Raw genomic sequence first — 14,508 nt, 5'->3', positions numbered from 1 at the left:
GAATTAGAACCCAGGAGGTCTGCCTCCAGAGTCTATCCTTTCAACCAAGAATCAATCTTTATATTGTAAAGACAGGAATTCTCTTCAAATTAATTTATAAATTCAATGTGATTCTAATAAAAAATGTATCAGACTTTTCTTTGAATTAGAGAAGCTGAAACTAAATTTCAGACAGAAGAGAAATAAGACAGACTATAACCACAATTTTACAAACAAAAATAGGAGAACTCACTCTACCAGGTACCAAGATTTATAAAACTACTGCAAATTAAACAAATGTGGTATCAGTGCAGGCACAGAGAAACTAAAAAAAATTAGTGGAATAGAGTCTAGAAATACCCAGCAAATATAAACTTACCATATGCCAGAGATGGCATTACTAATTAATGGGGAAATAGTGGAGTATCACATAAAGATAATGGGTAATTTAGTTAAAAACATAAATATGTACATATCTGTATGTTATATAGATAACTGATCATATATTAATAAAAACCAATACACTACTTAAAATCCAAGTTATATATTAAATAGTTATACATACATATAAAAATCATATACACTTGTGTTTATCTATGTAAAATTAAATCCCTACCTCCAAAACATACATAATTGCATGCTGGAGATGAATTAAAGACCTAATTGTAAAAATAAAATATTATAACTATTATAAATAATAAGAGGATAACTTTATGATTCCAGGATAGGAAAAGATGTATAAATAATTCATACAAAGCAAAACTATGGCAATATACTTAATTTAGCTCTATGACAAAAACTAATTTTTGTTATCACAAAGCTAAAATAGATAATGGATTTTACAGGGAGGGGTTGTGATGTGTATTATCTATAACACAGTGGTATCAAGAGGATATTAATAGATCTCTCAAATATTTAAGAGTAAGACATTTAACATAATAGAAAATGGGAACAAGATGAATAACAGAATGTCCAAAAGTCTAATAAATACATGAGAAGATATTCAACCTCAGTAGTATTCAAGAAAATATAAATTAGGGGCGCCTGGGTGGCTCAGACGGTTAAGCGTCTGCCTTCGGCTCAGGTCATGATCCCAGGGTCCTGGGATCGAGTCCCGCATCGGGCTCCCTGCTAGGCAGGGAGCCTGCTTCTCCCTCTGCTTCTGCCTCTCTCTCTCTGACTCTCATGAATAGATAAATAAAACATTAAAAAAAAAAGAAAATATAAATTAAATGACAAGCTAATGTTTCATTGCCCACTGACTGTTAATTATGAAGACTGACTCACAAGGGCTGGAGACATACAGAAGAAACAGGATTCTCACATACTACTAGTAGAAGTGTAAATCGATAAAATCATTCTGAGTGCAATTTGGCAAACACTAGTTCAAAACACTCATACCTTATGGCCAGCAATGATGTTTTTAGGTATATACCCTAGAGCTGAAGTTGGCAAATTAGGGCCTATTAGCCATCTGTTTTGTTAATTAAGTTTTACTGAAACACAAGCATGCCCATTTGCCTACAGATGATCATCTATGGTTGCTTTCTTGCTACAAAAGCAGAGTTGAGTAGCTGTGACTGAGACCATATGGCCCACAAAGAATAACATATTTATTTTTTTATGACTCTTTAAGAAAAAGATTGCTGACTCTTAACTGAGAGATTCTTACACACGTTTACTAGATACGAATAAGTATGTTTATCAGAGTTGTTTTAACAGTGAAAAATTACAAACAACCTAAATGTCCATCAACCAGGAAACATATAAACTCTATTATCCATATAATTATAAAAAATTATGGTAAAATGGAAGTGTAAGGAACTTTCACCCCACCAATCCCCAGTCCCCCAAAATAATCTCCATTAATGACTTGGCATACATCTTCCCAGCATGTATACGGGAAAGTAGGGGCTACCATACTAGATGCCCAAATATGTGCTGAACAAATAAAAAATAAATAACCAAACTGTTAGCACAGACAGCTGAAGACGGACAATCTCACATAGGCATGGGCAAGAGTGGATTTTATTTTGAACTTCCCTAAATTGTTTACCAGTCATTTGTATGTGTTTACTAATCACTGCATTTTTTTCAGTAAGTTGATTACAGCCTCTACCCATTAAAAAGAGTTGCCTTTTTCTTATTAGTTGTAGGAATTCTTACATTATAGGGATAATGACCTTTTTCCTTTTATGTGTTAAAAATATTTTCCCTTAGTTTATTTTCTGCAGAATGTTTTAAAATTTTATGACAATTTACATTTGTTGTCCTATACTTTCTTTCATTAATTTTAGGTTTATTTTTCACATTTAGATATTTAATCCATTTGTAATTTTTCTTATACAAGATGTGGGTTAGAGATCTAATTTAATTTCTCCCAAATAGGTTGCTAGTTGTACTTATATGTTCATTGATTTACCATTCTTCCCCAAATTCACATATTTTTAAGGTACATGATAAAGATAAATCCTGAATTCTAATATAGTGAAACTTATGTCTTCTCTTTTAAAAATAGTGTTTTGTCTAGTTTAAGAAATCCTTTTTTACCCCAATATTAGAAAGATATTCATGTATATTTTCTATTGAAAGGCTTATTTTTATTTACTTTTTTTTAAAGATTTATTTATTTATTTTAGAGAGAGAGAGAGTAGGGGAGGGGCAGAGGGAGATGGGGAGACAGAGAATCTCAAGCAGACTCCCTGCTGAGCAGACTCACATGGTTGGATCCCAAGACCCTGAGATCATGGCCTGAGCCGAAACCAAGAGTCAGACGCTTAACCGACTGAGCCACCCAAGGCCCCCAAAAGGTTTATTTTTAAAGTTTTACTTTTGCCATTTAAGACGTTACTTTGATTGGAATGGGGGTGAGAGGAAATTAACAAAAACTGTATCATATATATACAAATTATAATATAACTAACTAGCATGGTAGTTGAGCCTCTAGCTCCATTGTGAAACTAACAGGTATGGACTGTAAAAGGTACCGTGGTACTGGTGTTTAAGTGTCTCCTTAGTCTACCACCATACTGTAGCATAAAATGAATATACATTATGTTTAGGTAGCTACCATATAAAAGGTAAAGACTATACTTTGAGGATGGAAAATGTCTTGTATTAGTGATTTTAAAACTACAAATAAACTTTTTAGAACACAAAAATGTATTTATACCATACATATGAATGTATGTACTCCCTTTTATTTACTATTCCCTTAAATAAAATCTTTCAAATAATGTTTTCTTACCAGTTTGTCCTAAGAGTTTTCCTTTTTTTTCTTTTTTTAAATGCCTATACTTGCTTTGAAATAGACAAGGCAAACAGCAAAGCCTTCTCAGGGCTTAAAAACATCAGCCAGTAATATACTTATGTAAATACGAAGTGCTAAATTCAATAATGTATGAAAATGCTTAGCAAATAGCAAAGCTATTTAATATTCTTTCTTGACATCAGCTGAGGGCAGAAATACGGGAATGGTTTCCATCCAACTCATTTCACCTTTCCCACTATTCTCTATGTTCCCTTTCTACTTTCCTTAAATGAGGACTTCCCTTTTTTGCATACAAGTTAAAAAGCAGTGAAATATTCTAAATGTCATTACACATACTTAGATTACAAGAAGTAAAAATCTTAAAGGAGAAGTGAAGTTAGCTATTAGCTACCAGATGACCAGCATTTAACCCTTTTTCCCTCTTATAATTCCAGTGCAGAGCAGAATAGTATCAGGGAAATGAAATATGGTGGAGGCAGAATTATGTGAACATTGGTTATGTTGCCCAGCAGCCATGATAAATTATTATTTTGAAATAGTGCCAAAGTGAAGGTAGACTTATAAGTATCTTTAATAATAAAATTTAATCAATGTTTAACAGAGCTATAATTCATTACATTCTTAATAGCTCTTCTCTAGCCTGTGCTGTTTTATAGTTTAATAATAAATAATTTACCTGCGCTCTTTTTTCCATATCCTGGCAAGTACCTAGTTGTTCTTCCATTGCAACTCTGATTTGCCTTGCTTCATATTCTAATTGTCTTCTGGTCATATCTGTTTGTAAGGAAAACTAAAACCACAAATTAAATTAAAATGTTAATACCTCATGTTATGTGTTTATCAGGAAAAGCAAAGCAGCATATAAATACCAATAAAGAAAATGAATATCAAATATGTAAGTTATGGAGCATAACAAGATTATTTTTTTTACTTCAAGGAGTCCTAAAATTTGATTATAGGTGCTGGGCTCAGTCTGGGTCTCTGATGTAAAATGCTGAGTTGAAACACTTTTATTGCCCCACAGCCACAAATGGCTTTAAACTGTACTGATTCACTATATAATTGGTCCAGTTAGGGTAAGTCTTCTTCAGTTCCCATCTTCTGCACTGAAGAGGTATACTTTAATTATTAAAAACTAGCACATTAATGTGGACAACATAGAAAAGTCAAGAAACAGTCCATCATCCTTAAGTTTATACCTCAATTTAAGGATTGTTATAAACGAGCAGACTAAACAGAGAAAACCTCTCCCTTTGTAAAATGAAGAAAATGGGATAAGGAAAAGCTTTTGTTTAATACGGATAATCATAAATTGCAAAACAACACAAACTTTTTGCCGAAAGTGAAACAAAGCTGAAATAAACAAAAAGACGTACTTCTTCCTGCAGGGGGTGTTAATTCATTCAAAAATCAATTAACCCTCTAATTAAAATTCCAGGCACTGAGATAACTGCTAGGCATACAAAAGGATGAAAAGGAAAAGGTAATGAAACTTATAAACACATGCACCAAGAGGTAATAATAGCTAAAAGTCTGATTAAATGATAATGGGCCATGAAGGAAATGAAAAAGTGCGATAGATTTTTATGCTCTATATACTCAGCTGTGTGAGACGTGTCTGACTCAGAGTAACATTCTGGAGGCCCAAGGATTCCAAATTGCACTGTCAGTTAAATCAGGGGACCTCTCATCCTTTTGCCTTGCAATAACGCAGATGACATTCTACAGATAATGTATACCTATAGGAATACCCAAATTATGGGTTGCAACACAGATGAAATAGTCTGTATGTTATTTCTAATTCCCAATGAGACAGCTTTAACTCCACTTACTTATCCTTCACTTTCCAAAACCCCCTGCAAAAAAAAAGTTGAACATGACAAAGTATGTTGTAATAATGTGGTTTAGATCTGATGTTTTAAAAGTAATGTTTAATATCCTGATAATATTTCCATACGGAAGTGTTCTTAACTTGCTTTGCAATATTTATGACACACAAGCAGTTTACACCTGGTAATGTTGCCAAATGGTCTATAATGTCTTATATACACTATTAAATAAATATGATTATTTAATAAATATGGGAACAGTTTATTTGGCAACTCATCTTTGTTTCAGATATTAACCAACGGCTCTCAAGTTATCACATACATCTGAACTCTCTCCTAAACCTGACTGCATGCAGACAACAGGACTCTAAATTTTGTATATTCTAATGACCAATGTGAATGGTGAGCAAAACTATGCTTAGGTACTTTTTATTTAAGAGTAAAAATCCCACCAAACCTTCCTGAATTCCTATTCCTTGTTATGTTCCTAATCCAAGAACTCTTCATTAACTGTTCTTTCACCATCTGGGTCTCTCACCCAGGAAGATGTCAAGGACATTGTCAGAAAAAGGGATCCTTTCTCTTCTTCTCAAAACCTTGTCTGATTGTTCTAGGAGACTATGCACCTAAGTTTCTGGTTCTAGCTCTGCCAGACAATGATCACTCAGGAAATCTGGTTAAGTACATGTTTTGAAAGTGTTCTTTCTACTTTTGTTTTTCATTTATTATGTCCTCTCAAAAGTGCTGTTAGAAAATGAAAAATCTAAGCTAACAGAGGACAATATATTTTAATTACCCTACTTTTTCTCTTTTTAAAAATTATAAGAAATATTTATGGACAATAGTCAGTTAAAATACATTCTTGCTTAAAATGATTAATGTGTTCCAGAACATTCAGAAACGTTCTTACATGTGTCACCCATGAGTAAAATAGTTGACATGAGAGTTTGGGTGGGGAAGGAAAGGCTGACAAGATTAAATTCTTTTTCACATAGTTATATTTGCAAAACAAACACATTTTAGTACTTGTAAAAAGTCCCAAGATCCTTGCCAAAAGATTTTGTCATTTATAATAACTGGAATAGCACTCAAATTATCTTCAAAGATGCTTTTATTGCAAAAACTATATGGTATGTAATTTGGTTCAAAAGATAGATGGTAATAAACATTTCTACAGAGTATGTTTGGTAATTCAATAGACAGAATAAAAAACCAGTTGCCTAGTTGAATCCTGAGTCCTTAACAATTCAAACTTAATAGATTTTTCTTAATTGGGGGCTTAAAGTAAGTATTTGCTTGAGCATAATGAAGTTTTATCACCTTTACAAACAAAAAGTCATTATTATATATTTGAGTTTAAAGTTATGATAAAGATAAAATATATTACAGTTTACAAATAAGTAAAAATGCGATTATCCTGAAATTTTTAAATGAGTAACACATACTTTTAAAAGATCAAAGTTATTAAAGCCTGAAGTAGGTCATAATGCTAAGTTACTTACATTTTCGGTTAAAGGGAGACTATCTATTCTTTTAGTGAGATTCTGAAGTTGAGCATAATACCAGTCTTTTTCCTTTTCTTCTTTGTCAAGATCAGCAAGAAGTAATGATCTGTTTATTAAAAAAAAGGTAAGTTTACACAATGCTAATAGAGTACATAACAGTAATTCTTATCAGTTGTAATTGTCATGTTCTCTATTTAAACTATAGTATTAATAATGAATAAGTGGAACATTTATTTATTTTGGATTTTTGAAGGTGGGACTTAGAATATTATAATCATTAAAATTTAAATATTAAAAAGTTTTTACTTTTTCACCTAAATAAGATACTCAACATCCTCACTAGAATATTTACATTTCAATCAAAGGCTTTCTTCACTTTATTTGTAGTCTGAGAATATGATGATGGTTTACAGAAAAAAGTATAGATATAACAAAACCCAAAATTAACATAAAAATAAAAAGTATAATAGAGGAGTAAAAAAAAGCAGTAGTTATACAAAAAACAAACCTAGAGTATAGGAAGCCACTGCATTGGACACAGATGTGGCTTTCAACTTCTCAGCAGCCAAAATAATAAGAAATACTTTGTCACTGTGCATTTCTCCAAGAAGACATCCAGATGGCCAAGTGACACATGAAAAGATGCTCAACATCACTCATCATCAGGGAAATGTAAATCAAAACTACAGTAAGATATCACCTCACACCTGTCAGAATGGCTAAAGTCAAAAACACAAGAAACAAGTGTTGGCGCAGATGTGGAGAAAAAGGAACCTTCGTGCACTGTTGGTGGGAATACAAACCCGAGTAGCCACTATGGAAAACAGTATGGAGGCTTCTCAAAAAATTAAAAATATGAAAACACTAATTCAGAAAGATATATGCACCCCTATGTTTATTGCAGCATTATTTACAATAGCCAAATCATGGAAGCAACTCAAGGTCCATCAATAGACGAATGGATAAAGAAGAATGGATACATATGTATGTATACCCACATATTCTTTATATATATATATATAAAGGCATACCCAAACACACACACACACACACACACACACACACACACACACACACACACACACACACACACACACTATGGAATATTACTCAGCCATAAAAAAGAATGAAATCTTGCCATTTGCAATATGGCTGGATCTAGGGAGTATAATGCTAAGTGAAATAAGTCAGTCAGAAAAAGACAAATACCATGATTTCACTCACATGGAATTTAAGGAACACAACAAAGTGATAAGCCAAAAACACAGACTGTAGAGAATGAACTGATGGTTACCAAAGGGGAGGCCAGTAGGGGGATGGTTGGAATAGGTGAAGGGGATTAAGAGTACACCTATCATGATGAGCACTCACTAATGTACAGAATTGGCGAATCACTATATATTGTATACCCTGAAACTAACATAACACTATATGTTAACTATATTAGAATTAAAAAAAAAAAGATTAGTTGCAGAAACTTTTTTTTTTAAAGATTTTTTTTTTTTTAAATAATTTATTTGACAGAGAGAGACACAGCGAGAGAGGGAACACAAGCAGGGGGAGTGGGAAGAGGGAGAAGCAGGCTTCCCACAGAGCAGGGAGCCCGATGCGGGGCTCGATCCCAGGAACCTGGGATCATGACCTGAGCCGAAGGCAGACGCTTAATGACTGAGCCACCCAGGCGCCCCTAGTTGCAGAAACTTTAAAAAAAATATTGTCACTGTGTCGCAATGAGAAGATATTCTGAGAGAGAAACTTTTTCTTAGTTTGGAATTTGAGGATGAATTTGCTATGTAACTCCTGAAGAATCCAATCAATGTCCTCAATAATATTTTATATCAAGTTACTCTGTATCTGATCATTTTAAACATAAATGCAAAATAAAGGTGTTCATGGGATAAAACTCAGGAGGTACAAAAAGTCTACGATTTCCTATCACGTCTCTTTCCCAGTGACCCCTATTATCATTTTTTTGTGTATATTTCCAGAGAGATTCTATTAAAAATGCAAAGATCTATGTGTACACTTACATGTACATTTTTATTTTTTTATTTTCTTTTTCTTTCTTTTTTAAAGATTTTATTTATTAGAGAGGGAGAGAATGAGAGAGAGAGAGCATGAGAGGGAAGAGGGCCAGAGGGAGAAGCAGACTCCCCGCTGAGCAGGGAGCCCGATGTGGGACTCCATCCCGGGACTCCAGGATCATGACCTGAGCCGAAGGCAGTCGCTTAACCAACTGAGCCACCCAGGCGCCCACATGTACATTTTTAAACATGAACAGTAGCATAGTATTCTATGTATTGTCCTATAAACTTTTTTTTTCACTTAAAAAAATCTATCTTGGGAGATCATTCTGTGTCATAACATAAAAAGGTCCTATATATTTTTTGCTAGCTGTATAGTATGCATGAATCTATAATGGGATACACGGTAACTAGTTTCGTTTTAGAGGGCATGTAGGGCCTCTCTAATCCTTTGCTATTATCAACAATGCTGCACTGAATATGCTTATACATAACCCCATTTCACAAATGTGCAAGCATGTATGTAAGATAAATTCCTAGGGTATGTACCTTTTTAACTTACTGCTCTTATTAGATATTGTACCAATCTATGCCGCTACCACTTTTACCAATATAAATGTTTCATCAAACTTTATTTTTGCATAGTTTTTTAAAACAGTATATCATATGGTTTTAATCTGATTTCTTTTAGTGTAAGGTTAAGCATTTTTTTCAAGTTTAAAAACCATTTGTGTTTCCTTGCCTATAACTTTTTCTTACTTATTTATAGGACCTCATCTATATTAAGAATGATTGTACTTTGTTGGTTATATGGGCTTTAAATACATTTTCTCTGTTTTTCACTTGTCTTTTAATTTTGTTTATAACGTTTTTGTCATGTAGAAAATTTTGATTTTTTTTGGAGTCAAATTTATGGGTATTTTCTATTATCACTTCTGGAGTTTGCTCATTTGCAGAGATGATCCCCACTCTAATACTGTTACTTTAAAATGCTGTTTGATTATATTGTTTTGCAAAATACGCATGCATATAAGTGTGTGGAAGGTTATATACTTGCTAAAATTTCCTTTCTTTTACTGAGAAACAATAAAAAAATAAGAAATAAGCCTTCATTTTTGATGTGGCAACTGGAGCAGTGAGGGAATCCATGGGAAGACAGTAAGCCCCTGCTTATGATGTAGCAACCTTGGGGGGAGTACAGACCAATGAGAAGCTGCCTCCTCCCTCCCGTTTCTGACAACAGAAGCAGCAGAAAGCACCATAGAAAGCCTAAACCCCTCTCACAAGCTGGCATAAAGAGGCGCTCTGATTCTATTTTACAGTGCTCCCTGGTGAGAACCTGCAGGGCCTACCAGGACTTAGCTGGGGAACAAATGGAGATGCTACTATTTCCTCTGATTATTCTCCAATAAATAGGCTCATTAAATAAGAGTTGGGTGTTATAAGTGCTTAAATTGATAGGCCAATGTTAGTGGTGGTGGTGGAGTGATGGGGAGGCTACAGAGAATAGGGACAAGCTGTTATTGTTAAGTTTAAGATGGAACTATGGAAAAACGCTCTGGGGAAGCCAAGGTTACAGTATTTTGAGCCAAAATGTTAACAAGTGGTTAAATGATAGTGGTTGATCACAGTGCTTAAGGCTCAGAACTAAAAACAGGTCTAGACCCTAACGCAGGTAGGTCTTTACAGTTTAGACTTCTTTTAGTGATTGTTAACAGTCTTCTTTAAAATGTAAGTTTTGTGTTATTTTAGTCCTCTAGCTAACTTAGGGTCACCTAAAAGAGCATGGCATATATGTACTAGGCATTTAATAAATATCTGTTAAAAGAGCCAATAGCTAACATGATAATAGCTTACATTTATTGAATGTTCTAAGTATTAGACATAGTGCTAAGTATTTTTTTTTTTTTAATTTAATTTAATCTTCACTACATCCTTTGAGGTAGTTATTCTTAGGCTCACTCTTCAGACTGGAAAACAGGTTCAAAAAGGTTATGGAGCTGTGTAGCTGGGTTTGAACCTTGCCTTGACTACTTTCTAGCACTTATCTTGGGTAATATAGAAAACAAGAAAAAAAGAGATAGAGAGTATATCTATGACTTAAGAGAGGGAAAGAAAGGATAGAAAAACAGGTGAGAAAACGATCAAAGAAATAACATAAGGGAATTTTCCAAAAGCTGAAGAAAATAAGTTTCCAGATTAAAAGGGCACAGTGAGTACCCAGCATGACGAATGAAGAAGACTCATATACTGAGACATTCTAAAGACTTTTAAAGAAGAAAAATGGTGACCTTCAAAGGAAAGAGAATCAGGTTTGCATTGAATTTCTCATCAGGCATTGATAATGAAGAAGGAAAATGAGTTTGAGCCTAGACCTATCTAAACTATCAATCGAGCATGAGAGCAAAGTAATGATTCTGTCATATATGCAAGGACTCAATTTACCTCCCTCCAAAACAGTGAGAACCAAGAGGGCCCAAGATATATCAGAACTACACACACACATACTCTCTTCTCTCTCTGCTAATAAACTTGGGACTTTATCTACATGAAGCAAAACAAGTTCCTAGGAAAGGGGGTATGCTCACATGCCTTTGTCTCTTCACAGAGCTCAAAGAGTACAATAGATGGAAGACTGTGGACCCCAGTTAGCTTCTTACTATTCATGATAGTGTTTCCTATACCGTCATACAGAAATAGTCCTGGTTCAAGGTATGACACAGAGACTCATATAAACTCAAGATGAAAGAAAGCTTAACACTACTTCTGGTCCAGAAGATTACCCTATTTTTACAGATGGACGCACCGAAAACCAGAGAGAAAGTGGTAAAAGATCTTTTGCCTTTTACTTAGATATGCTGGACATTATTACACTAATAACCACTTTTCAAAACTGTGCAAGGTAGAACCATATCCCTATTTTACAGGAGAAAATGACACAAAATTTAAGGACATGACCAAGATCCCAGAGCTAATATGTAATGTTTATACATTTTAACATTCTTGAATGTTTAATAGAATTGTTAGGAGTATAAAAATAATGTTATTCATGCATTAAGGAATTCATAATCTTTTACACAACATTTGACAAAGTTCTTGATAATGATACATATTCTGGTATTTATAGTGAGATAATTTTAACTTCAGTAAGAGAAGAATTAATACATTAGCTGTGAGAAACCAGATAATATATATTATCAAAAAGTGTTTTTTAAGACACTGGAACTGATAAATTAAGAAATGTTACATTTGTGGCCACTTGTAATAGGCTTTCCCTAATGGAAACAGTTACCTCATACTGGTTCTCTAGTTAATTTATTTCAAAAGGTAACTCAATTAAAAATCAGTTACATATTTTAATGTGACCTAACTATTGTGATCATGTGCTTACTCAATGTACAGGGCATTTGAAGTAATTCATTTGAGACACAGAGATACAGAGAGAGAGCATGACCAGGGCGAGAGGCAGAGGGAGAGGGAGAAGCGGGCTCCCCACTGAGCCAGGAGCCTGATGTGGGGCTTGATGTGGGATCGTGACCTGAGCCAAAGGCAGACACTTAACCATCTGAGCCACCCAGGCGCCCCCCCACATTTGAAATATTTAAGTAACAAAGTACAAGTCTCTTAGAATCCCAAGAACTGTCTCCTTTACATTTTCATATTTATTTATTTTTTAAAGATTTTATTTATTTATTTAATTGACAGAGAGAGAGAGAGAGAGAGAGAGAGAGAGACAGCGAGAGGGGGAACACAAGCAGGGGGAGTGGGAGAGGGAGAAGCAGGCTTCCCGCCGAGCAGGGAGCCCGATACGGGGCTCGATCCGAAGACCCTGGAATCATGACCTGAGCTGAAGGCACTTGCTTGACCGACTGAGCCACCCAGGCGCCCCTACATTTTCATATTTAATATTGCCTCTTTACAGTTTTAGATTTAATATAAGTATGATCAGTAACATACTATCTTTGAGTAAGTGTAAAATACTCTTAAGTGTTACTGATCATCTGCCATACATGCTTCATAATTCCTATCTTTTATTACAAAATGACAAAATAATAGTAAACACTGGGAGTATACAAGTTTACAACTTAATGAAGAAAATTTACCTCTCTTTCTCAAGTTCTTCTAAATAACCGGTATTTTCTCTGCTTCCGTTTACAAACCCTCTTCTTGGAAACGAACCCATAGGCACAGGACTGCACTCTCCTGAACGACTAGATACAGATCCTTCACGGCTTCCGTAAGAACGGAGGGACATTTTTGACCGTAGTTTCACTCCAGGGAAATTACTGCTATCTAAGTTAAGTTCTAAATGAAAGAGAGACAGGTTTTTATGTAACAGCTGCTTTAAGTGGTCGAAAATATTGCGAGGCAATTGTCTTAAAAATAAAATATTAGGTTCATATTTCAGTCCTCAAATTTGAACCCATTTTATAATATAATATACGTTATATATATTACATAAAGCCTGTGGAAGTACTAAATTATGGCAGCTATGGAACAGCAAATTTATGCAAGGAACAAAGAATCCTTATCACAAATGCTGATGGTCTGAAATATTCACTGACTTCTGGTTCCAGGTAGAATTGCAATATATACAAATTATCAAATCATTAAAAAAAAGTGTTCACTGCAACTCTAAGTTTTTAACAGAGGAACCACAAATACACATGATTGAATAAACAATTATTTAGGAAGAGAATGACTACACTTTCCCTCCAAAGTAGCTTGAGTCAGTGGGGGGAGAGAGTATGTTAAAGGAAAATCGACAAAATATCTTTCCTTAGATTCCTGCTAAATAATAATATATTTTAGGACCCAAAGGTAATTTCTCAGTCTAGTTTCAATCATAATAATCAAGCAATTTCCCTGTTTTGATATTTGAATTTTTAAGCAACAAAATGAGAAAGATTTTTTAAAATTCTACTAAAAACTGCATATAATCAGCTCATATATCTGAAAAGATAAAGCAATTCTATCCTGGATGGAAGAGAGGACACTATTCCTTCAACTAAGGCAATAGGCCAGTCTGTGGTGTGCAGCTTACTAAAGGCCTATATAGTGACTGGCAGAACAGCAATGAGCTTTAAAAAGAGCTAAAAATGATCAAATAAGGAATCTGAAGTAGTTGATTTAAAGCCAGTTAAATGTTTAACTGAAGGAATGACAAGTAAATACACAGTTTACATATCTGTATTTTAACAACTAAATCCTAAAAGATAAGGCTGATACATATTCCAGTATTTGTAGTGACATAATTTTAACTTCAGTAAGAGAAGAATTAATACATTAGCTATGAGAAACCAGATAATATATGTCAAGCAATGTTTGAAAGCAAGAAAACTGAAAGCAACATTCAAGTCAAGAGAACTTGTATTTGGATATACACACCTAAAGTTGACAAGTGGAGCTTAAAAAATTATTTTAAAACTTTTAAAAAATCTACCTTTGAGACGCTCTAATAAATCAATCTGTCCAGAAGAAGCCATAGCTTCATCTTCAATACTTCCTTGTAGTTGTTTAAGTACTTCCTGCAAAAAAGAATACAATATATTACCATAACAAAATTCTAAATAACTTCTTGAAGATATGATTGTAAGTTTCTTGACATTTAGGTGTGCTGGGGAAAAAAGTTTCAGATGAATGTGAAAATATATCTTAACCTATAAAGCACTTTACATACATTATCTATTATTAATTATGAATAATAAACTATATCCCGACAATAGTGATATTTCATGATAAAGGAGATTATGGGGAGCCTCCATAAGATACATTATCCCTAACTTTTAAAACATACAAGGTGAATTCTCATTTTTCATATGGGTCAATCAAGACTCAAAGCCCTATCCAAGCTCTAAGAGCTAGTTATGTGTTTAGAATCCACATCTCTGAAGCTTGCA

At 34.0% G+C, this 14,508-nt stretch overlaps 1 protein-coding gene across 6 annotated transcripts in view; it reads right to left on the bottom strand.

Moving 5' to 3' along the window:
- Positions 1-14,508, bottom strand: part of APC (APC regulator of WNT signaling pathway) — a 129,461-nt gene that overhangs the window by 54,486 nt on the left and 60,467 nt on the right. For 5 of the 6 annotated variants that reach the window (XM_027604725.2, XM_027604727.2, XM_027604729.2 and 2 more), the window contains exons 3-6: positions 14,052-14,136; positions 12,712-12,913; positions 6,582-6,690; positions 3,927-4,040 (exon numbers count right to left, since the gene is read on the bottom strand). In XM_027604725.2, the coding sequence (XP_027460526.1) occupies positions 3,927-4,040; positions 6,582-6,690; positions 12,712-12,913; positions 14,052-14,136 (510 nt within the window). The remainder of the gene's footprint in view (positions 1-3,926; positions 4,041-6,581; positions 6,691-12,711; positions 12,914-14,051; positions 14,137-14,508) is intronic. The other variant, XM_027604728.2, reaches the window with a different exon arrangement.

The sequence above is a fragment of the Zalophus californianus genome, chromosome 5 (assembly GCF_009762305.2).
Source record: "Zalophus californianus isolate mZalCal1 chromosome 5, mZalCal1.pri.v2, whole genome shotgun sequence".
Taxonomy (NCBI): Eukaryota; Metazoa; Chordata; class Mammalia; order Carnivora; family Otariidae; genus Zalophus; species Zalophus californianus.
This window is presented reverse-complemented; position numbering and strand designations above follow the sequence as displayed.